Source organism: Nelumbo nucifera, chromosome 8, assembly GCF_055504915.1.
Source record: "Nelumbo nucifera cultivar China Antique chromosome 8, China Antique-T2T, whole genome shotgun sequence".
NCBI classification, from domain to species: domain Eukaryota; kingdom Viridiplantae; phylum Streptophyta; class Magnoliopsida; order Proteales; family Nelumbonaceae; genus Nelumbo; species Nelumbo nucifera.
The window spans coordinates 53,434,405-53,458,838 of record NC_142656.1 but is presented as its reverse complement, the minus strand read 5'-3'; the positions used below and the strand labels follow the sequence as shown (position 1 = coordinate 53,458,838).

The 24,434-nt window shown below is 40.3% G+C and overlaps 1 protein-coding gene across 2 annotated transcripts; it reads left to right on the top strand.

Moving 5' to 3' along the window:
* On the top strand, positions 1 to 23,046 carry LOC104601600 (translocase of chloroplast 120, chloroplastic-like). 2 transcript variants are annotated; one of them, XM_088892857.1, is made up of 4 exons: positions 1 to 224; positions 589 to 4,942; positions 21,202 to 21,307; positions 22,790 to 23,046. In XM_088892857.1, exon 2 carries the CDS (start codon positions 617 to 619, stop codon positions 4,862 to 4,864), a length of 4,248 nt encoding a protein of 1,415 aa, XP_088748983.1. In that variant the 5' UTR covers positions 1 to 224; positions 589 to 616; the 3' UTR covers positions 4,865 to 4,942; positions 21,202 to 21,307; positions 22,790 to 23,046. The 2 variants fall into 2 exon arrangements, with proteins under 2 accessions (XP_088748983.1, XP_088748982.1); XM_088892856.1 differs by lacking the exon at positions 21,202 to 21,307.
* Positions 23,047 to 24,434: the final 1,388 nt, after the last annotated feature.

Below are 24,434 nucleotides of genomic sequence, written 5' to 3'. Positions count from 1 at the left end.
ACACTATGTCAGTGTCTCGTTCTAAACCCGGAACATCGTGGACCGTCGATCGTCTCTTATCCGGACTTCTTCCCATCTATCAAAACCTTGCTATGCAGTACATTAACTGGATTGAAAGAGTCGCAGAGATGAATTGAAATAAAGCGGTGAGAAGATCCTCGTCCGACTCCCAACAAGATAGATAGATAGAGAGAGAGAGAGCCTTAAGTCCTCTCTTTAACCAGGTAAGCTTTCTCTTGTATCTATTATATATTTTACAATTTCCTTCTTTCTCTTGCTTTTTGATTCCCGTGGGAACTTTTGATTTATATTGCAAAACCCTAGAAATAAAGGCTAACCAACGAAAGAAAAAAATGAAAAATGAATAGATTGTTTAAGGAGTTCCGTAGTTTCAGTTTTATATTCCTCGTGTGTTTTTTTATCCCTCTCTAATCTGAACTAGCGGAGCTTATCGATTTTATGTATAATTTCTTTTTCTCTCAACCCAACTCGTGTTTATTTTTGGAATTATTAACCGTTTACTGGTGATTGCTTGAGGATTGGGTCTGTAGGTCCTGAGATTGTTTTTTCTGGTTCTGGTGATTTTAGGGTTTGAAGCGATAACCGAAGAATAATAATGGAAACTGGGGTTGCAATCGCCAATAGATCTCAGCTTGCAGAAACAAAGGCAGTGGAAGATGGGGTTTCTCAGCCGAGAGTAGGAGAGAGGGCTGGTCGCGGGTACCATCAACCCAAGGATTCTGAAGGGGATGATTTTTTTGTGGAAGCGATGGATGAGCATCTTGATGACGCCCATGCCGTATATGAGACACCAAAGGCTGGTTTGGAGCAAGTTGTTGTTAATGGGGATCGGAGTGTAGTGAGGCTTCGAATTTTTGATCGTTTTGAAGCTAATGAAATCTCTAATGGAGGCCATGAGGCTGACAAGTTTGAAGAGGCGATCGACCTTCCTAGTGAAGCTCGGACTCGGACCCCCAAAGAGGAAGAACTGGTTGTTACTGAAACGATAGAAGATTTGGTTGCCCCGGAGCTTCTTGATGATGCTAAGCTTTCTGCTGATGTGGTAGATAACCGGATGGAATTTATATCAGAAGAATCTGTTAGGTTGGAGGATGCTGGCATGGCTAATAATGCAGAAGCAGATGTGGATAAGGTGTCTGTAGCTGATGCTGACGGTAATGACAGAGAAAGTAAATTACTGAGGAACCAAGAAGAGGTGGATGGGAGGACCTTAGCACCTCTCGTGAAGCCCCATACTGAAAATTTGGTTGAGTTGAGTTTGGAGGAAACTCCAGTTGTTCAGGAAAATGGTGATGTTGTCCATGTGGAGTCAGGTGCGGTTGAGTCTTCTCAACTAAATGATTCTAATGAGAGCAAGCAACCAGAGGACTCTTCGACTAACCACATAACTTTTCTGAAAGATAAGGTGGACTGTCCAGAACCGGTAATTCCAGCTCCTGTAGAACCTAGAAAGGATGAGGGGGATGGTCCAGAACCAGCAATTCCAGCTCCTGTAGAAGCTTGCAAGGATGAGGGTGATGGTCTAGAACCAGCAATTCCAGCTCCTGTAGAAGCTTGCAAGGATGAGGGGGGTGGTCCAGAACCAGCAATTCCAGCTCCTGTAGCTTGCAAGGATGAGGTGGATGGTCCAAAATTAGCAATTTCAGCTCCTGTAAAAGCTTGCAAGGATGGGGGGGATGGTCCAGAACCAGCAATTCCAGCTCCTGTAGCTTGCAAGGATGAGATGGGTGGTCCAAAACTAGCAATTCCAGCTCCTGTAGAAGCTTGCAAGGATGAGGGGGATGGTCCAGAACCAGCAATTCCAGCTCCTGTAGAAGCTTGCAAGGATGAGGTGGATGGTCCAAAACCAGCAATTCCATCTCCTGTAGAAGCTTGCACGGATGAGGTGGACGGTCCAAAACCAGCAATTCCAGCTCCTGTAGAAGCTTGCAAGGATGAGGTGGACGGTCCAAAGCTAGCAATTCCAGCTCCTGTTGAAGCTTGCAAGGATGAGGTGGATGGTCCAAAACTAGCAATTCCAGCTCCTGTAGAAGCTTGCAAGGATGAGGGGGATGGTCCAGAACCAACAATTTCAGCTCCTGTAGAAGCTTGCAAGGATGAGGTGGACGGTCAAGAGATAGCAATTCCATCTCCCGTAGAAGCTTGCAAGGATGAGGGGAATGGTTCAGAACCAGCAATTCCAGCTCCTGTAGAAGTTTGCAAGGATGAGGTGGACAGTGCGGAACCAGTAACCCCAGCTCCTGTAGAATCTTGCAAGAATGAGGCCGATAGTCCAGAATTTGTAACTTCACAAATACCAGAAGCTTCTATTTCTGAAATTAACGAGAAGATTAATGCTTATACTGCTGAATCAGATGAGACAGCTTCTCAAGATTCTGGGCCTCAGTCTGTTGATAGAAGTATGGAAAACTATGATAATCCTGATGTTGAAGAGCCTGAGGATCAGAAATCAAAAGATCTGGGAGAGGAACAGAAGTTGGGAGGGAACAGAGAACCAGAAATCCAGTCCGCAGTTGGTGTTAGTTCTAGGAATTTGTCCTCATCTCCTACTCTGCCTGCTTCTCCTGCTCGTCCAGCAGGCCTTGGAGGTGCTGCCCCATTGTTGGAACCTGCTCCACGCACACTGCAACAGCCTCGGGTGAATGGATCTGTACCTCAGCATCAAGCTCAACTTGTTGAAGACCCCATGAATGGTGAAACTGAGGAGAATGATGAGACTCGCGAAAAGCTACAGATGATCCGGGTGAAATTTTTACGACTTGCTTACAGGCTTGGGCAGACTCCCCATAATGTTGTTGTAGCTCAGGTTCTATACAGGCTAGGACTAGCTGAACAGCTTCGAGGGAGAAACACTAGTCGGGCAGGTGCTTTTAGTTTTGACCGAGCAAGTGCTATGGCAGAGCAGCTTGAGGCGGCTGGGCAGGAACCTCTTGACTTCTCATGCACCATTATGGTTCTTGGAAAGACTGGAGTTGGTAAAAGTGCAACTATCAATTCTATATTTGATGAGGTAAAGTTCAAAACTGATGCGTTCCAAATGAGCACAAAGAAGGTCCAGGACGTGGTGGGAACAGTTCAAGGGATCAAGGTTAGGGTGATTGATACACCGGGTCTCTTACCTTCCTGGTCAGATCAACAGCACAATGAGAAGATCCTGCATTCTGTCAAGCGTTTCATCAAGAAGACCCCTCCAGATATTGTTTTGTATCTTGACAGGTTAGATATGCAAAGCAGGGACTTTGGTGATATGCCATTATTGCGTACAATCACGGAGATATTTGGACCATCTATTTGGTTTAATGCAATTGTGGTTCTGACCCATGCAGCCTCTGCTCCGCCTGATGGTCCAAATGGTACTGCATCAAGTTATGAGATGTTTGTGACCCAGCGTTCGCACGTGGTTCAGCAAGCAATTCGCCAGGCAGCAGGGGACATGCGTCTTATGAATCCTGTTTCATTAGTGGAGAATCATTCTGCCTGCAGAACAAACAGGGCAGGGCAGAGAGTCTTGCCAAATGGGCAGGTTTGGAAACCTCATCTATTACTGCTTTCCTTTGCTTCAAAGATTTTAGCTGAGGCAAACACACTCTTAAAGCTACAAGATAGTCCACCTGGAAAGCCTTTTGCAACACGTTCACGGGTACTCCCTTTGCCACACCTTTTATCATCTCTTCTTCAATCAAGGCCCCAGCTGAAATTGCCAGAAGAACAGTTCGGTGATGATGATGATACATTGGATGAGGACTTGGATGAGACAACAGACTCAGATGAAGAGTCAGATTATGATGAATTGCCACCATTTAAGCGCCTGACCAAGGCTCAACTTGAAAAGTTGAGTAAAGCCCAAAAAAAGGCATATTTTGATGAACTAGAATACAGAGAAAAGCTTTTTATAAAAAAACAATTGAAGGAGGAGAGGAAGCGGCGGAAACTATTGAAGAAAATGGCTGCGTCTGCTAAGGATTTGCCAAATGACTATAATGAGAACACAGAAGAAGAAAGTGGTGGCGCTGCATCTGTGCCGGTTCCCATGCCAGATCTGGCTTTGCCAACTTCATTTGATTCAGACAATCCCACGCACCGCTACCGCTACCTGGATTCCTCTAACCAGTGGCTTGTGAGGCCCGTTTTAGAAACTCATGGTTGGGATCATGATGTTGGTTATGAGGGTATAAATGTGGAAAGATTATTTGCGGTTAAAGATAAGATACCTTTGTCCTTTTCTGGTCAGGTTACAAAGGATAAAAAGGAGTCTAATCTCCAAATGGAACTGGCCAGTTCCATCAAGCATGGTGAAGGTAAGGCAACTTCCTTAGGCTTTGACACACAGACTGTTGGAAAGGACATGTTTTATACTTTGCGCAGTGAAACGAGATTTAGTAACTTTAGACACAATAAAATGGTGGCTGGACTTTCGGTTGCTCTTTTGGGTGAGGCCTTTACAGCTGGACTGAAGCTTGAAGACAAATTGGTTGTTAACAAAAGATTCCGGTTGGTTATCTCTGGGGGTGCTATGACTGGTCGTGGTGATGTGGCATATGGTGGCAATCTGGAAGCCACCTTGAGAGATAAGGATTATCCTCTTGGTCGCACTCTATCAACTCTTGGTCTCTCTATCATGGATTGGCGTGGAGATCTTGCAATCGGGTGTAATGTACAATCTCAGTTCCCTATAGGACGGTATACAAACATGGTTGCTCGGGCCAATTTGAACAACAAGGGGGCTGGCCAAGTCAGTATTCGCTTGAATAGCTCAGAACAGCTCCAAATTGCTTTGATTGGCCTTGTGCCCTTATTCAAAAAGCTTCTTGGTTATTCTGAACAAATACAGCTTGGACAATGAGGAGCAACATATATCAGCTGCTATGCAGTATTAGGAAATAACTTCTGCAGTGGCATTTCTTTCTGCTCAGCATCAAATGTGAGTAAGCATAAGCTGCTGATTTGTCTTTCTTAACACCCCAAAGATGTTTTTTGTCCTTTGTAATTAGTTGTTTCTTTACATAGAATTTCCATGGCAATTTATCTCTAGTAGAGGTTAATTTGATAATGCATTTTTTATTATTTTATTATTTTTTTGTGTCAATTGGTATCTCTTAGGCATTTGGATGGGTGCAATAATTGTTTTTTCCAATGTTAGGTTGCCCATCTCCCGAAGAAAGGGGAAAGGAACATTTTGGCAATACATTGTTGATTATTCTATGACCTACCTTTTCATTCAATATACAATTATAGTTACCTAATACTTTTAAAAGAATTAATGTGACATTTTCATATATTCTAACCTGTATTGTTTGTTTTTTTGAAAAAAAGGTAACTTTCATTTAAAAGGAAAAGGGAAATGAGGAGATGAACAAACAGGGCTTCCAAACTAAAAATGTAATTCCCACTCAAGATATAGGATAAGAATTCGCACTATACAATGTAATTTCCTTCTCACCCTATTTAGCTAAACCATCTGCAGAAAATTTAAACTCCCGGGGATCCTTCAGAAGCTGCATTGCATAAAATCTGAGATGTCATAAATTTATCACAAGAAATGAGCTAGCCTCCAAGGACCTGTACTTTTCTTTTTAGCCCATCCAATGTGAATGGTGGTTCTAGAATTACCCTCAACTAACACAGAATCAACCTGCAGGGATTTAGCTGACTGAAGACCCACCAACAGAGCTTCAACCTCTGCCTCCGAACTCTGAAGCATCTTGAGCAGAAACAGGGCCATTAAAAACCCAAGAAATGTTCCCATAAGAATTGTAATCCAACCAGTTTGGCACCTCAATTTAGGAAGATTGTGCTCTAGTAATTAACTAACTATTATGAATTGTTGCAACTCAATTCAGTTTAAAGATTATGATTTAACTCACCAATAAAAGAAATCATATCAGTTTAAACAGAAGAGTATTGCAATATCACAGTAAGGGAACATTTTGCAAACATGCAATACATATACTGTATTATTTATATTTAACTGCTATAGTTATATCATGTTAATGAGTTGACATATACTGTATTATTTATATTTAACTGTTATAGTTATATCATGTTAATGAGTTGATGGTTGGACCAGTTATAATGATAATATAACCGAATATTCTGGGGGGATTGTATTGTGTTATATACTAGTATAACATCAGATATTATTAGAGTTATAGCCATCATCTAATAGTGTTATTTTAATGTCATAACAGAACTGATATTGATTAGTCTAGTCATCATCATCCTCCTCTAAGCCTTGTCCCAACTATATAGGGTTGGCTGCATGAATCCTGTTTTGCCATTCCATTCTGTTCGGTGCCATAACTATCATTCAAGTTATGGGCACTTAAATCTTTTTTTGTCTTCCACCAAAGTCCTTTTTGGTCTGCCTGTAGCTCTTCTTGAATCCCTTCAACTTGTAATGGATACTTTATCTAATAGGTGTTGTTGTTGTAGATGGTCTTCTATGTATGTGACTAAACCATCTTAATCTACTTTCTCATTTTGTCACCTATTGGAGCTACTCCTAGGTTCCTTTGTATGATTTCATTTCTAACCCTGCACTTTAAAGTTCTTTTTTTTTTTATTAGGAAACGATAACTTTCATTAGAGAATTGACAAGATTATAGACTTGCCACCCACAAAATGGATGGAAAAAAACAAAAACTTACAAACAAGCCCAAAACAAAGCCTCCCTAGTAACTCCTTGCTTAGCTAAAGTGTCAGCCATTCCATGCTGACCTTCTTACCCATTTAAAATGCACCCCAATCTCCCTTGCTAAGCTAATAATCTCTCTTAGAGGCTGTCTAAGAGACCAAACTCCCAAGTTTCCAGATTGCATCCACCCTATTTTTTTTGATAGGAAACGGTAACTTTCATTAGAGAATTGAAAAGAGTACAGGCTTACCACCCACAAAATGGATGGAAAAAGAAAATAAAAAACTTACAAACAGGCCCAAAACAAAGCCTCCCTAGTAACTCCTTGCTTAGCTAAAGTGTCAGCCATTCCATTTTTTGACCTTCTTACCCATTTAAAATGCACCCCGATCTCCCTTGCTAAGCTAATAATCTCTCTTAGAGGCTGTCTAAGAGACCACACTCCCAGGTTTCCAGATTGCATCCACCCTATTACCAGCTTGGAGTCTCCTTCCACTTCTAATTGCTGCATTTCCCATTGTTTCGCCAGTCTCAAACCTTGAAGTAAGGTAATTACTTCTGCCCTTAATGAATCTCCCACCTCAATTGGGCCCAAGTAAAGGGCCAAGACTTTTCCTTCCTCATTTCTGAACACACCCCAACTCCCGACTAACCTAGATTACCCAAGGAGCTTCCATCAAAGTTTAGCTTCACCCTGAACTGAGGCGGTGCTACCCAACTTTCTTGTACCACAGGGGAGTAAGGAGAGGATACATCTATAGCACTCCAATTTCTAATTAAGTCAGCTGAGGAGAAGTCCTTGAGAGATGGTGTACTTTCAGCCAATGCATAACCTTGATGGTGACAACCTCAACAAGTGCTTCCTTGGATTTTTCTTGCCCTAGGAAGATCCTATTGTTTCTCTCTTCCCAAATTGACCATAGGATGGCTGCTCTTGTTATTCTCCACATTACCTTGCCTCTTTTCCTTGGTTGTCAGAAGAAACTAGAGTAAAAAAGGTTCAGCACACTCGGGGGGGGGGATTCCATTTGCAACCAAACAAATAAGAGAACCAATCCCACAAATAAGAAGCAAAAGGACAAGAAATCAAAAGATTAGTCACCATCTCACCATTTCTTAAGTAAAGGTAACAGACATGTAGGGAAGGCACCAGTCTGGCCTTTTTCTTTGAAGTACATCCATAGTATTGATCTTTTGAAGAGCCACTTCCCAACAAAAAGTCCTAACCTTTGGCGGCAAAGGAGAATGCTAAACTTCTTTAGCAGGAAAGGAGACAAACACAATAGAAGACTGAGCTAAGGTGTTGAAAAAAGATGAACAAGAGAAATTTCCAGAAGAAGACTTTCCAAATTCTATTGTTTGGGCAAGAAAGATCTAGGAAAACTGGACTTAGTGCAGTGAATAACTCATCTACAGAAGCCAATTCTGAATCCCTCAACCCTCTTCTCAAACCCAAATCCCAAGTCCCCTCAGATACATGAAGTGAGGAGATGGTTTTGAATTTATTTAGGGAAAGAGAATACATTACCGAGAATCTAACCTTTAGGGGGGTGTTCCCAAGCTAAAGGTCCTTCCAAAACAGAATTTTATTACCTGAGCACACATCAAATATGACGAAAGGCTGAAAGGAAGGCAAAGACTCCAACAATTACTTTCCAAGGGGAGGAATGAGAAGCCCTAGGGTCGACGCCAACATCCCATCCATTAGTTGCCATCCTATGAATACTTTTCACCTCCAAGTGCCACAAAGTGTCTTGCTCCAAAGGAAATCTCCACAACCACTTTCCTAACAAACCTACATTTCTTAATCTGATATTGCCAATGCCTAGAGGCCCTAGACCCCCTGCTTCCTTTTTTCTAGAAACTACTTCCCACTTCACTAAATGGTTCTTTTTTGAGTCACCCGGTTCCCATAGAAAGTTTCTCATGAGCTTTTTCTAACTTATTGGCAACCTTGGCAGGAAGCTTAAAGGTAGATAGAAAATACACCTGAAGGTTGGTCAGAGTGGATTTGATTAAAGTGATTCTACCCCCTAGCGAGATATAATTTCTCTTCCACCCTGCTAGCTTCTTAGTGAATCTTTCCAAAACTGGGTACCAAAAGCTTTCTGTTCTAGGATTCCCCCAGGTGCAGACCTAAATATACCAGAGGCCAACCACTTACCTCGCAACCTAAAGCCCTAGCCACCAAATGCACCTCATCTTCCTGTAAATTCACCCCCGCTACACAACTCTTGTTCCAATTGAAGGGATGAGAGATCCATCATATGGATGGCCGAACCCTGTAGGAAGGTTGGGCGAAATTTCAAAAATTTCTCTCTCTCCCATGTGGGAATCACATTCCTTATTTTAGAAAACTGCATTTTCAAGGATCAATCTTGAAACCAAACCAGACCAGATCTGAAACAAAAAAGGTAGGAGAGGGATATACCTGATACAGAGTAGCAGTAACTCCCAATGAAGGTGTTCATGCCCAAGGAGAATACCAAAGATTGCTCCTATTGAAGATGACACAGCGTAGGGTGGAGCAGAATTAGTAGGATGGTTTTTCAGCAAGATCTGAATTCTTTAGCAAGAATTCGATGGAGGGTAGGTGAGCACGACTTTAGATTACCTTTTCTCCCAAAAGGTAATATCAAGAACTATTCTTGATCGCTCCTACAGGTGGAGATCGAACTGGCAGAGGCGGCAAGAGCAGGAAAGGGTAGAAATCAGAAGTAGTCGAACAGCAAGATTTCCTTTCTTGTAATTTGCGAACCAGATGATCTGTCTTGTTTTCTATGTGTTGAGGTTTGCCCCTTGCTGTTCTATTTATAACCTTTAAAGAGAGGTTCTCCTAATCCCATTAGGAGTTTCCTAATCCAAATCTTGTATTTGGATCTGGACTCTCTTTAAGAGATAAGGATAATCCCTTATCTGCAGAAAGATCAACCCTCCTAATCTAATTAGGAGTTTCCTGATCCAAATCTTTATTTGGATCTGGTCTCTCTGAGTGGATAGGGATAATCCCTTATCCTATCTGCTAATCTAAATCCCAGAACCGCCTTCTTTTAATTAATCTCATTAAGCCAGTTCGAATTGGGATTTAGGCCCATTAAGTCCATATGCTCACTTACCCTATTTATTGCTGCCCAGTTGGATATCCTTGTATGGCGTGGGACCCAAACATTGATCTACACATCAACCACATGGGTTCAACCTAGCCTTTGTTACAAGGCCTGACCGAATTCACTGTAGGAGACAGTGAACCCCTGAGTCCATCACCATTGGCTCTTAATGGGCCCAACATTTACATTAAATGGTCCATGGGTCAAACCACCTTATAAAAACCCAAGGACTATGGGCAGATGCAAGATTAGCCCATCAGGTATTACCCTCAATGGTCTTACACTTGACCTCTCAGCCCATAATGATCAAACACTGCCCGACAAGAGAAGACCTCTCCCTCGGCTGCAAGGTATAGTGATGCACTCTCTACTCATATGGATCTCAGGAATTAAAACCTTTTGCAAACATTTTGAAACCATAATATATATATGTATATCTCTATATAAATATATTTTGCAAAACAAATTTCAATGGTTGAAATCGACTGCCGACATATTTGGTTTCCATCAGAGAGAGTGCATCCCCGATCATTCACTTTGTCCGACAAAGGGGCTGATCCTGTCATTATGATCACCCACTCAGATGAATTCTCGGACTGCCCCAACATACCCAGGTTTTGACCCCCTCTAAGGATCTCACTGATTGGCATATCAAGGATAGCCCAATCCAACATCTAGTGTAGTATCATAATCGAGTCTAGGGGTCAGGTGTAACATTCCAGTTTTGCTCATCTATCTCCAAGGTCCAGGGCAATACTAGAATTCTGGTCCGGTTCAGGGTTTCAAGAAAACCCACACTACATGTACCTCAGGTCTCACCCTGGTAGCTGAGACAAGCCACCCCAACCAACTTGGCGGCACATTAGTGTCAGCCTTGGCAGGATAAATCTCCCCAGATCTATCCAACGACTGTGAAGATCTAAACTAACACGAGTCTCATAAGTGTCCAGTTTAAGGGTATTACACAGAAATACACCATAATAACATGAATCAAATATGTACTTTATTCATTTACATTAAATGTCATAATGTACATCATTCTGATTGGAGCTAAGGGTATACACTGTCTAACACCAGTTGATTTTCAGATTGGAGACTCAAAATTCATCACTACCAATCTCAAATTATCCATCTCCTCAATTTCCCCTTCACAAAAGATAATGATATCATCCACAAATTGTAGGTGAGTGAGAATCACTTGTTGCCTCCAAACTCTCCAACCTTTTAGTTGATTTCTTGAATCATCCCTAGAAATCAAGACACTTAGGACATCCACTACTAAGGTGAAGAGGAAAACTGACAAAGGGTTTCCTTGTCTAAGGCCCCTCTTTGCAGGAAAGAAGTCCCTAGCTACTCCATTCACTAAGATTGATAAGTGACGAGGTAATACAACCCTTCATCCACTTACACCATCTCTCCCCAAAGCCTCTATTCCTCAACACTTCTAGCAAGAAATCCCAATCCACCAAATCATAAGCCTTTTCTAGGTCAAGTTTACAAATCCGACCCTTTTCTCCTTTTCTTTTTGTGTAATCCACACTTCTATTGGCTATTAAAATCTGATCGATAATTTGTCTCCCTTTCACAAATCCGACAATTTGATTCGATGAGATTAAGGGAGGACTTTCTTGAGTCTTAGTGCAAGAACTTTAGAAATGATCTTATACAAACTCCTCAGGTTGATAGGTCTAAAGTCCTTGGGCTGAACTGCAGGCACCTTCTTAGGGATCAAAACTATGAAAGTAGCATTCACACCCGTGTTTATTTTTCCTCTTTCAAAGAATTCCAAGAAAACCTCCACTAGGTCATCACCTAAGATATCCCAACAGTCTTGATAGAAAGCCATAGTGAATCCATCCGGGCCTAGGGCTTTTGATATTTCCATAGAGAAAACTGTCTCCTTTATTTCTTGAACCTCAAAACGGTCTTTCCAGGGGTTCCAACAATTCCATTTCTCCAACATGCCACTCAAAGTCGGTTAGAGTCTCTCTTACTCTACTGGGGCTGTCATAAATGGATTTAAAATGCTCCACAAAAGCTTTTGCAATCTCTTCCTCTCTTGTAAGCACTGCCCCATTTCAATTCCAAACTTTCAACTATGTTCTTCCTCTTTCTTCCACTTGCCAAACTATGGAAAAATCTTGTATGACCTTCTCCTTACCACTTGCATCTTGATTTTTGTCTTTAGCTTATCTCTTCTTTTCTGAGAATTTCCTCCAAATCCTGTTTTAACTTCCACCTCTCTTCCCTTTTTTCAAGCCTCAATTCTCTCTCTGCCTCAGCAGCATCAAGTTCTTGAATCCTTTTAATAATACCCTTCTTTCTATTTTCAATTCTACCAAACTCTTCTTTTTTCCATGCTTTGGTCCTGGCTTTTAGCTTTTGTAATTTCTTATAAAATCTATATCTCTTCCATCTAAACACCACTTGATCCTCTTCCCACCATTCTTTCACTTTCTTTTGAAAGTTAGGATGTAACAGCCACATGTTTTCAAATCTGAAAGGGCAAGGTCTTCCTCCTAGTCTTTCTTGAGATAATCTAACTGGACAATGATTTAACGTAGGTCTAGGTAGTGCCCTCGTCACCAAACCACCCATACTTCCTCCAAATTTGAAGAGAATAAAAATCTGTCTAATTTACAACCAAGTGGTTCTTCCTGAAAATTAGACCAGGTAAAATCAACTTGCACCAACGACAACTCCCTTAATTCAAAAGAATCCACAAAATAGTTGTCTCATACTTGAGGTGATCCTATGGTTGGGGTTATTTGTTTCAGTGACAAACCTAATGACATTAAAATCCCCTCCCAAGCACCACGGACCCTCCCACAATCCCCTTATAGCTGCTAATTCCTCCCAAAACTCAACCCTTTCTCTATACGAATTTGGCCCATAAACATTTGTTAAAGCCCATTCTAGTCCATCAACTCTTCTTCTGAATTTCACTGTAACCGTATAGTTACGAATTAATTCTTCTGTACAGTCCAATCCTCGTTTTTCTAAATTGTCAAAATACCCCCTGAGGCCCCCCAAGACTGTGCAAAAGCCCAACTCAGTCCTCTAGCCGACCAAATACTTCTCACCCATCTCCTATCCACCTCTGATAGTTTTGATTCCTAAATCAACACAACATCTGGCTTTTCTTTTCTGAGCATTTCCCTTATCACTCTTCTCTTCTTGGAACTCCCCAATACTTCTCACCTTTCTTTCTCTCTCACTTTTTCTTATTTTTTTTATCAGTTTTGTATCAGATTTGAAGGACAGACTCACATCTGACATTAATCCACGCCATAGTGTTTTAAGGCATGTCTCAGTTCAGTCCACACTATAGTGTGGATTAACTGGGCTACGGTGGATGCATTCAATTTTCTATACTTCTATAGTAAGATACTTAATTCAAAGTTTTGTTTGACAAAGTAAACACACTGTCCACGGTTCCATGCCACAATATTAGAATGCTTTGAGAGGTTGTGGTGTGTTTCAACCATGCCATGGTGGTGTCCAATAGACTAAAATGATCCACGTTTTATTGAGCCAAAGTACCGAATGTAGTGTCACATGCTGTCCCATTCACCAAAATAGAGAACAAAGGGGTGGTAATGCAAACCTTCATCTAGTTTCTTCATTTAGAGCCAAAATTTGTCCATCTAATAACATAATTTAAAAAGTTCCAGTTTACCTTATCGTGGGCCTTTTCTATATCCACCTTACACATCTAACCAACTGCCCTTCCACTCAGTCTAGAGTCAATCAGCTCATTTGCTACCAAAATCCCATCCACCATTAGTCTTCCTTTTATAAAAGTACCTCGACATTTAGAAATGATGCCACCTAAGACATTTTTCAACCTTCTTGCCAACACCTTGACAATAACTTTATGTATGCTTCCAATGAGACTAATTGGCCTGCAGTCCTTTAATTCTACCACCCTTTTTTCTTAGAGATGAGTGATGTACGATGAATTTAAACTTTTCTCCAAAGCTGCTGAAGAGTGAAACCAGCTGCTTGGTAAGGTCTCCTGTTGGTCATAGCAAAGACTTGGGATCGAATCCCGCCTGCACTTGGGCTGGGGGGTTATGGGTTGGGGGATAGGCTACCCGCCTCGTTGTGTATCCCTTCAAAAGCAATAAAAAAAAATCAAAATTCTTCCCAATTTTCGTAATATTCCCATAGTGAAGTTGTCTGTGCCCGATGTATTATCTCCTTCCATTTTCATAATTGCCTCCCTTACCTCCTCTTCTCTTCCTTGAATGCCTTTTCTAGCTCTCTTGCATGTTCTTCTGAAATGCCATCCGTTGGAAAGTAGAAGATTGACTCTCTGATTGATTCTCCATAAGTTTAGGTCCATCAGTTTAGGAAACTTAATTTCCTAGAATCATGGGATATCCTAGAATCATGGGATATTAATTGGAGAATCCCACTGATATAGAAATTAGTTTTTTTTTGGAAAAGTTAGTTTCCTATTTTATCACCCTGTAAATTAGCTCTGTAATTCTATATAAAGTTGTGTATATGCTCCTTCCAATACAATACAATCAATTCATTTTTTCTCTCAAATTTTCACATGGTATCAGAGCTGGTCACGACTTAATCCACACATAGTATCTCTTTGGTCATCTCTGCTGCTGGTTCAAGAACTCTCTAACAGTATTTGGGAGGTTCTTGAGTGTCCTTGATTCTTCTTCGAGATCGGCTACAGATCTGAACTCTACATTTTTGCTTCTTCTGGACTGCTGCGCCATCGGATTCATCCTTTTTTCTTGGATCTCTTTGTAGAGACATCAGATCAGTCTGAAATCTTAGATCTGGTGTTGCCTAGAGCAGATTTACTGAATCCCTTTGGTTTGGTTTGGATCAGTTTTGATTTTGAGTGGTTTCGATCCACTCTTCAGTTTGGTGGAGCATTACAGTTACCTTTTTTTTACATTGGCTGAAAGATTCTTTAGGCCTTCATCGCCAACCCTTACTAAGTTTTTCAGACCTTCATTGTCTGTTTTTCTCTCTTTCTTGAAGCCCGCCCAATATGTCAGAAGCCACTGTATCAAATACCACTGCACAATCGGAAGAAGTTTCCTCACATCAAGCATCTGGCGACCTGCAAAACATTCAGGCAGCATATAGGTTGAACGGGAAAAATTATTTGAAGTGGTCTCAGTTTGTTCGAACATATTTAAAGGGAAAAGGAAAGCTTAGCCATCTCTTAGGGACGGGACCGAAGGAAGGAGATCCAAGATTTGATGCATGGGACGAAGCTGACTCCATGATCTTGTCATGGTTATGGAATTCAATGAACCCTGAAATCAGCGACACGTGTATGTTTTTATCCACGGCTAAAGAGATCTGGGATGCCGTCCGACAAACATATTCAAAAGCACGTGATGCAGCACAAGTGTACGAAATCAAAGTCAAGACTGGAGCAACTAAACAAGGCAGCAAGACAGTTACTGAGTATGCAAATTTACTGCAGAACCTGTGGCAAGAACTTGATCATTATTGGTGCATTGAGATTAAATGTGTAGCGGATGCAGCAATCCTGAAGAGTTTTATCGAAAAAGATCGCGTTTATGACTTTCTTGCAGGACTCAACGCAGAATTTGATCAAGTTAGGGTCCAGATTCTCGGCAAAGAAGAGGTACCATCTCTAAATGAGACTATTTCTTTGATTCGTGTTGAAGAAAGCCGTAGGGGGGTTATGCTTGAACCCCAAGTACTAGAAGGTTCAGCCATGACTACAAGGATGGAACAACCGAAAATACTGGAAGGAATGAAGACAGATTTGTCCTCTGCACGGGACAACAAGGAGTCTCTTTGGTGTACCTATTGCAAGAAACCAAGGCACACCAAAGAGAAGTGTTGGAAGCTGAATGGTAAACCATCGAATAGGGAATGGGGCTACCGAGTAGGACAACAAAAGAGTCGAAATCAAGCTAACTTCACCACAAATCAGCTGAGCCAAGAAAAGCCTCCAGACAAGACCGAGTTCAATAAGGAGGAGATCGAAAAGTTAAGGGGGCTTCTGGGATCGTTGGAGAAACCTAGTGGTACAGGCTCTCTTGCAATCTCAGGTAAGTTTACTATTCCTCACGGACTAAATGTCTCAGATGAGCCTATTAGGGATTTATGGGTTATTGACTCAGGAGCCACAGATCACATGACTCACTCCTCACTACATTTTAGCACTTATACCCCCTGCCCAAGCAATCGAAAAATAGCCATTGCAGACGGTTCCCTTACTACCGTAGCTGGCCTTGGGGATATCCATATTAATCCATCACTTACACTAAAAAGTGTCATTCATGTTCCAAAATTGTCCACTAACCTGATATCCATCCAAAAACTCACCCATGACATGAACTGTAATGTGCTTTTCTATCCTTCTTACTGTATATTTCAGGACCAGGATACGGGGAAGAGGATTGGACTTGCTAAGGAGAAGAATGGACTTTACTATCTTGAAGAATCATGCAAATCAAATATTGTCCAGGATAAGTTATCTCTGTCATTCCTTTCATCATCCAACAAAGATACCATTTGGCTTCATCACTTTAGACTAGGACATCCATCTTTTGGAATTCTGAAAACTATGTTTCCCTCATTGTTTAAAGGATTGAGTGTTGAATATTTTCATTGTGATGTGTGTGAATTTGCAAAACACAAGCGTGTGCCCTTTCCAATCAGTAACAAGAGAAGTTCAGTTCCATTCTTTTTGATCCATAGTGATATATGGGGACCCTCCACAGTTCCAAATGTGTCTGGCTCACGATCAGTAACAAGAGAAGTTCAGTCCCATTCTTTTTGATCCATAGTGATATATGGGGACCCTCCACAGTTCCAAATGTGTCTGGCTCATGGTGGTTCGTCCCTTTTATTGATGATTGCACTAGGGTCTCTTGGATCTTTCTTCTTAAATCTAAATCAGATGTAAGTAGTGTACTCCCAAATTTTCACAACATGATCCAAAATCAGTTTGGGGTCGGAATCAAAAAATTTAGATCGGATAATGCACGGGATTATTTCAACCAAACTTTATCTTCATATTTTCAAAAAGAAGGGATTATCCATGAATCCTCCTGCATTAATACTCCACAACAAAACGGAGTAGCAGAAAGGAAGAATGGTCATCTACTAGCTGCAACCCGAGCCTTACTTTTCCACCAGCATGTTCCAAAAACCTATTGGGGGGAAGCTGTGCTTACAGCCGCATACATTATAAATCGATTACCTTCGAGGGTGTTGGGATTTAAAACACCAATGGAAACACTTTCTCAATTTTATCTCGATCTACGTACAACAAATAATCTCACCCCAAGAATCTTTGGATGCACTGCTTTTGTCCATGTTCATACCCATAATAGAGGGAAGTTAGATCCAAGAGCCACCAAGTGTATTTTTGTGGGTTATTCATCCACCCAAAAGGGTTATAAGTGTTACCACCCACCTACTAAAAAATTCTTTCTCTATTGATGTTACTTTTGAAGAAAAAACATCATATTTCACTCAACCTTATCTTCAGGGGGAGTCCTTGTCATTCATTGAAGATAAGGACAAAGATTTGTTCCCACTTGGTCTACCTACAGTTTCTCAACACCCAAACTCAGCATCTATACCAGTTCAATCCGTATTTGCACCTATCGAACCACCTCAAACCAAACCAACTTCTTCACCCATTCATACCAGACCCATGACAGAGAATGATGAACTTTGTGACTCTATGAGATTGCAGGTATATTCAAGAAGAAGAAACCAGGATCCTAATCTTGTGCAGGTTCAAGATTCAACTCCTAATCCTGAGAATGAGGTAAATACAGTTCCAGAAATTTCTTCTGAATTAGCATCTGACCAAGATCTTCCTATTGCCCTTAGGAAAGGCACAAGAGAATGCACTAAACATCCCTTATATCCCTTAGCAAATTTTGTGTCCTTTAAAAAATTCTCACCATCACATAGGAGTTTCCTAGTTAGTCTAAACACCATTCATATTCCTAATACTTTATCTGAGGCATTATCTGATGAGAAATGGAAAGATGCTATGAGAGAAGAGATGCAGGCTCTAGATAAGAATCAAACATGGGAAATTGTTGACCTACCACCAGGAAAGAAACCCGTGGGCTGCAAGTGGGTTTTCACAGTAAAGTACAAGTCAGACGGCTCTCTAGAAAGATACAAGGCAAGACTCGTGGCAAAAGGATGTAAAGAATGCTTTTCTTCACGATAAATTTAGAAAGATACAAGGCAAGTGAGTTTTCACTAGCAACTAACTTCGACTGGTACTTGGAGCAATTTGATGTAAAGAATGCTTTTCTTCACGGTAATTTAGAGGAGGAGATATACATGGATATTCCTCCGGGCTTCATAGGAAATCTAAAAGGAAATAAAGTTTGCAGGTTGAAGAAAACATTATATGGTCTTAAGCAATCACCTAGGGCGTGGTTTGGAAGATTTACTAAAGTTATGCTTGCCATCGGATACAAACAAAGTCAGGGAGATCATACACTCTTTATAAAGCATTCGGATGCAGGGGGAGTCACGGCTCTTCTGGTATATGTCGATGACATAATTGTGACAGGAAATGATGAAAAGGAGAAGGAAGCCTTGAGAAGATGTCTAGTTAGAGAATTCGAATTAAAAGAACTTGGGAGATTGAAGTATTTTCTAGGGATTGAAGTAGCTCATTCCAGAGAAGGCATCTTTATCTCACAACAAAAATATGTAACAAATCTTTTAAGAGAGACAGGAAAGTTAGCATGCAAACCATCCTCCACACCGATTGAGCCAAATCACAAATTGGGAGAAGCAAATGAAGATCCAGCCGTGAATAGGGAAATGTACCAAAGATTAGTAGGAAAACTTATATATCTTGCCCACACAAGGCCAAACATAGCATATGCCGTGAGCGTGGCTAGCCAGTTTATGCACAACCTGAAAGAGGTTCACCTACAGGCGGTTTATAGGATACTACATTACCTAAAGGCTAATCCTGGCAAAGGAATCTTGTTTAAAAGAAACACTAGATTAACCCTAGAGGCATACACCGATGCAGATTATGCAGGCTCTCCCATGGATAGGCGGTCCACTACAGGTTACTGTATGTTCCTTGGAGGAAATCTTGTGACATGGAGGAGTAAGAAGCAGAATGTGGTAGCTAGATCAAGTGCGGAGGCAGAATTTAGGGCAATGGCTCAGGGAGTATGTGAATTACTATGGCTCAAGATAATTTTGGAAGACCTAAAGATCAGATGGGAAGATCCAATGAGATTATTCTGTGACAACAAGTCAGCTATTAACATTGCTCACAATCCCGTCCAACATGACAGGACAAAGCACATTGAGATAGATAGGCATTTCATAAAGGAAAAGCTGGATAGCGGATTAATTTGCACTCCATATGTCTCAACGAATGGTGAACTGGCAGATGTGCTGACAAAAGGGCTTTGCAATGTGGCATTCCAAGGACTTATCTCCAAGCTGGGAATGAAAGATGCATATTCACCAGCTTGAGGGGGAGTGTTGGAAAGTAGAAGATTGACTCTCTGATTGATTCTCCATAATTTTAGGTCCATCAGTTTAGGAAACTTAATTTCCTAGAATCATGGGATATCCTAGAATCATGGGATATTAATTGGAGAATCCCACTGATATAGAAATTAGTTTTTTAGGAAAAGTTAGTTTCCTATTTTATCACCTCGTAAATTAGCTCTGTAATTCTATATAAAGTTGTGTATATGCTCCTTCCAATACAATACAATCAATTCATTTTTTCTCTCAAATTTTCACACATCAAACTCAAAACCGTCCATTTTGGGTCTCTATTTCCACTCTTCCATGTATAAGTTAGCATAATACTCCACTTTATGCCTTTTTATCCTATTTTCTTCCTCAACTTCTCACACTCAACCTCTTGATGGAATTTTCCTTTCTAGCACTTGCTGTCCTGCGGAAAAAACTTGGTGTTATTATCTCCTTCTTTAAGACGTAAGCATTTGGACCTTTTCTGCCACTTCAATTCCTCTTGATACGCAACCTTATCAGACTCCAATTTGGCTGCTAATCTTCTTCTCTTTTCCTTTTGTGATATCTGACCCTCCTCTTCTGCTCTATCTATTTCAGCAATAGTATCCAAACATTTCCTTTTTTTTTTTCTGTTCCAACCCTTGAAGAGTACACTCTTCCACTCTTTTATTTATTTCTATATTTCAAAGCCTTCAACTTTTTGCTGAAAATGTGATTGGCTGAACCTTCCACCTGAGTCTCATCCCACCAACTCCTCATTTCATCCATGAAACCTGATTCTTGCAGTCACAAGTTTTCAAATCTGAAAGGAGAATGCTTATATGGAATCCCATTGGGGTAAGGTCTCAAGAGAGATATTTGGGTACCTTTCCTCTGTTTTTGTAGAAACCACAAAGCGGTACAACTTCAGTACTTAAAAACTAGATTGATATTGAAAAGTGCCCTACTTTACCCTTCACTCCAACTGCATCAGCATCTCATATAATAACCATACTACCTGCCGTACCTTCAGCTGGCAATGATTCCCAATCAGTCATGATCCCCACGAATACTTCTATCTTCCATGCACAACCTTCATTCACCCCACAACCCATCAAAGCCCACCGCCAGATCCCAAGTTAGTAGGACCTCTACCCGTCCCACATGAATGAAAGAGTCTATTAGGGTTCTTTGTGATATTATTCCCCATACATCTTGCTTTATATAGCCCCATAAAAAAAATATCATGGCTGAAAGATAAAACAAACAGTCGATGGAAGTTTCTTGGGGACCATGTTCCCAAAAAGTTCTAGTCAGAACCTATTTCCAACTGTAAATATTCCTATTCAAAATTCCTTCTTGTGTCTTGAATCTCAAAATTCCTATTAAGGTTTTATCTAGTCAAGTCCTTGTAAATATTCCTCCAAATGCCTTGAATTTACTTGTGTTCAAACTTCAGATCCTTTTTTTTGTAAATTGTTTTATTAGATCAAGGAGAATTACAAGTACAAGCGTCCCATGGAGAGGCTTGAGCTCTGACCTCTCCAAACAAAACATAAAACAAAATCAAACTACAAATGTGCCCAATACAATTGTTCCCTACTTGCCCCTTGCTTCGCAAGATTATCAGCCATAGCATTTGCTGATCTCCCCACCCATTGTATTCTTACAAACAAACTTCTTGTCAGCTACTTTTGATCCCGATTGTACAAGGCTTAATACTAGGTCTGGCTGTTGTATCTTTCTTGGCTATTCATCATTTCAAAAAGGTTATAAAGTCCATTACCAGATATTTGGGAAAAATTTTTATATGGTTATGTGACATTTTAGGAGTCAATGCCTTTTTTCCCATCTCTAAGGGATGGTACATATGAAATGCAGCTGTGCTATTTTCCCCTCCATATGTCAGTCATTACCTCTGATCTTTTTCTTGTTGTTGTCCTTCCCCAGCCTGGGTCTAAATTGCAAGCAGGAATAGTTGAAGTGCAGAAAGATTTTCAAGTATGCACTAGAAGGAAAGGTTATGGTTGTTGCAGTAGGGACTTTTTTGATATAGGTAATATCCATACTCTTGAAGCTATTCCTATCTTCATTTGTCCATTACAGGCCTAAAAGAAATGTGCATTTGTACTATGCATCCTATTTCTTTACTTCTTACAATATTTTGCTTACTTCATATCATGTATTTGTTACTGCTTTGTCGGTGTTTCTATTCGTTTTAGTGTAGAAGTTGTAAATCTTCCAACATAGGAGGTCATGGTTGAAGAGAGGAATACTGATAAAAAGAAGGTTGAAGAGAGTAAAGCCTTTATCAAGTAATGGTATTTGGGTGGGTTATTTATCAAAAAAAAAAATGGTGCTTGGGGTGTGGTTGATCTCCCTGTAGAGAAGAAACTAGTGAGTTGCTGGTTGGTATTCATCATCAAATAAAAAGTAGACAGCTTGGTTGAAATGTACTAGGCCATGTTGGTTTTTAAGGGGTTCACCATCAAATGTATGGGCTGGATCAATTGCACCACTAAATATTCAGTTGACTAATGGGCCAAAATGACTGGTCATCACTTCACTAAATATTCAGTGATAACATTGCTTTGTTGGGTGTTAGATCTTGTATTCTCATTATTATTTGTTTAATGGTAATTAATGCTTATCCCTTCTACTTTCTTGGGATGTGCATTGATTTCCTGTTTCTTATCTGGCTTCATACCGGCCCTTCATGCTTCACTCATTAATCCATGTGGATAAGGATGCAACTGGTTGGCTTGGTACGGTTCGTCACATAGTACCAAGGTTCAAAGTATCGATAACCCCGATATGGCGGAAGGGTGTATCGGTACTTTGTACCATGTGCATATCGATTTTTTTTTTAGTTTTTTTTTTCAAAAAGTAGGGAGGGGGTAGGTTTAAGCATTATTTTACATTTAAAACAGTGCGTTTTGGGATTTGACTTCAGAAAGCCAATACAGTATGCCCGACACCAGGTGTATAGCCAACTAAGGTTATATTTACAAATGTTTCAAAGGCTCAGTTTGGAAGGAGTACAAATACACATATGTAGAGCGCAAAACTTTGTATTTTGTATGGGTTAGGTTTGGTGTGGATCTGCTTCAACTCAAGCTAGGACCTGTTTAAGGCTAGCTTGACAAGATTGGGTTAATGTGGGTTTACAACTTAGACCAGTCCATTGACTTCCCTAAATGTGGACACCTCCATTTTGATTTGGTGGGGTGTTTGTCTACATAGACAATTACAAAGTGAAAAACTTGTGAGCCCTCTGCTTTCTTGTGACAATTACAAAGTTCACATTTTCTTCATGGTCGATAAAAGGTTTCATCGTTCTCCTACATTATGTGCCTGTCCATGTCAAAGGCCAGAAGAAATTTATTAATGCTTACTGTTACCTTGTTACTTTTTTAGACATGTGATTCAATTCGGTTGAGATGTTGGTGCTGCCAAATGACCCCCATGTAGAATCATCTGTTTCGTTCTTGAAATATAATTTCTTGTATTGATATGATTCAGTTTATGATGTTAACAGGTTTATGGGATCATTGTTTGCTCCCTTGGTTCGAGTTTTGAGAGCGGCCACCTTGTGCAAAAGTGCCAAAAGAGTAGTTATGTATCCAGTACATCCTGCCCAACACCCTGGATGGCAAGGACAATGTTGGATCACAATGGCCCTTTTATTAATGTTCAGAAGAAATCATACTGAACTAAAAGATTTTGTATTTTGGTAAGCGTTTCTGTAGCTGCTATTCTTTCTATATGCTGTTTTCTGGCCTCAATTAACTTGCATGTAGCCCACTAGCACTGACTCGCACTTAGCATTTATGGTTAGTGTGGGGTGTTGCCATTAGTTCCATAGCTAGCTACACAGCCGTCACATTCAGCTAATCTAAATTACTTCAAGTGACTAATAATACCAGTCCATTATGTTTTAACAAACTGTATGAAAAGTCGGATTCAACTTTGATACTGGAAAGACGTGATATTGGAAAAAACTTACAGCGAACCAACTAGTACCAGGTGATATTAATCAAAATTAACGGGGTTGATTTGATTGGTCAAAGCTTTTCCGGTATGGTATCATAAATTTTCCCATGAAGTAGTCTTTTATGCTCGCTGAATTGAAAACTCTCTTGGGAAGTTGGAATTTCTTGTTTTGGGACCCTCTCCCTTTTAATTGCCATCCCATGTCCGTCAGCAAGCTTAATCTATTCTCTGGTGAGCAAGGTTCAAAGTATCGACACGTATCGGGCCCGGATATGCCCTCACAGAGGATGTATCTGAGTTCTGACAGGTTCAAGGGGTGGAGCCTTAAACCGCCCCTTGAACCGGTTTAAAAAAAAAGACCGATACTGCGCGATACTTTCTGGTGAGAAGCCACTGGTGGAAAGGTGGCAACGAAATCATCTATGAGATGAATTTCTCAACTTGTCTACGTGCTTCAATGAGGTCACGTCTACGTGCTTCAATGAGGTCACACTCCCTTGAAGTATGACTGGTGACAAGTATAACCTAAACATCGAATTTGCATGGATGGTGTATGTGTATCCATGATACTTCATTTCTCAACCACGTTCGCAGCAAGCTTCAATGAAGCGAATTCCCCACCCCATGTAAGTATATAACCCATTAATGGTATCTCTGCGCGCAGTTGTAATTTCTCTGGTTTATTGTATTAGAGTTTGGGGCTAGAGGGGTTATGGGGATAACTGGATACGTCATCTATATCTATATATGGTAAAACTTAATGTGCTAGCTAAGTTGGCACTTTCATGCTTTTTGGTTGTTTTTTGAAAGGAATTTTTCTTTTTTGAATTTTTTAATTTTAAAATTGAACAAAATAACTCAAATGGCAATCACGTTTAAGATTTTTATCTCCCTTTGTTAATTCACTATAAACTCTTTCTTTCTCATTAAGTCCTTTAACTATCTCTCTTCATTAATTATGTAATTAACTCTTTCCTTCAATAGCTCATGCCATTAATTCTTTCTCCTCTCCATTATTCCACTAAGTCATTAGCTTTAGATATGTTTACATTAAATTATAATTATTAATAAAATTTAATTATATTGAAGTGGAGATGATGATATTTATTAGGCTAAATAATTCATTTTCATTTAAATAATAGTTAATTAATCAATTAATTTATATTTCAAAATAAATGTTATTTCACTCA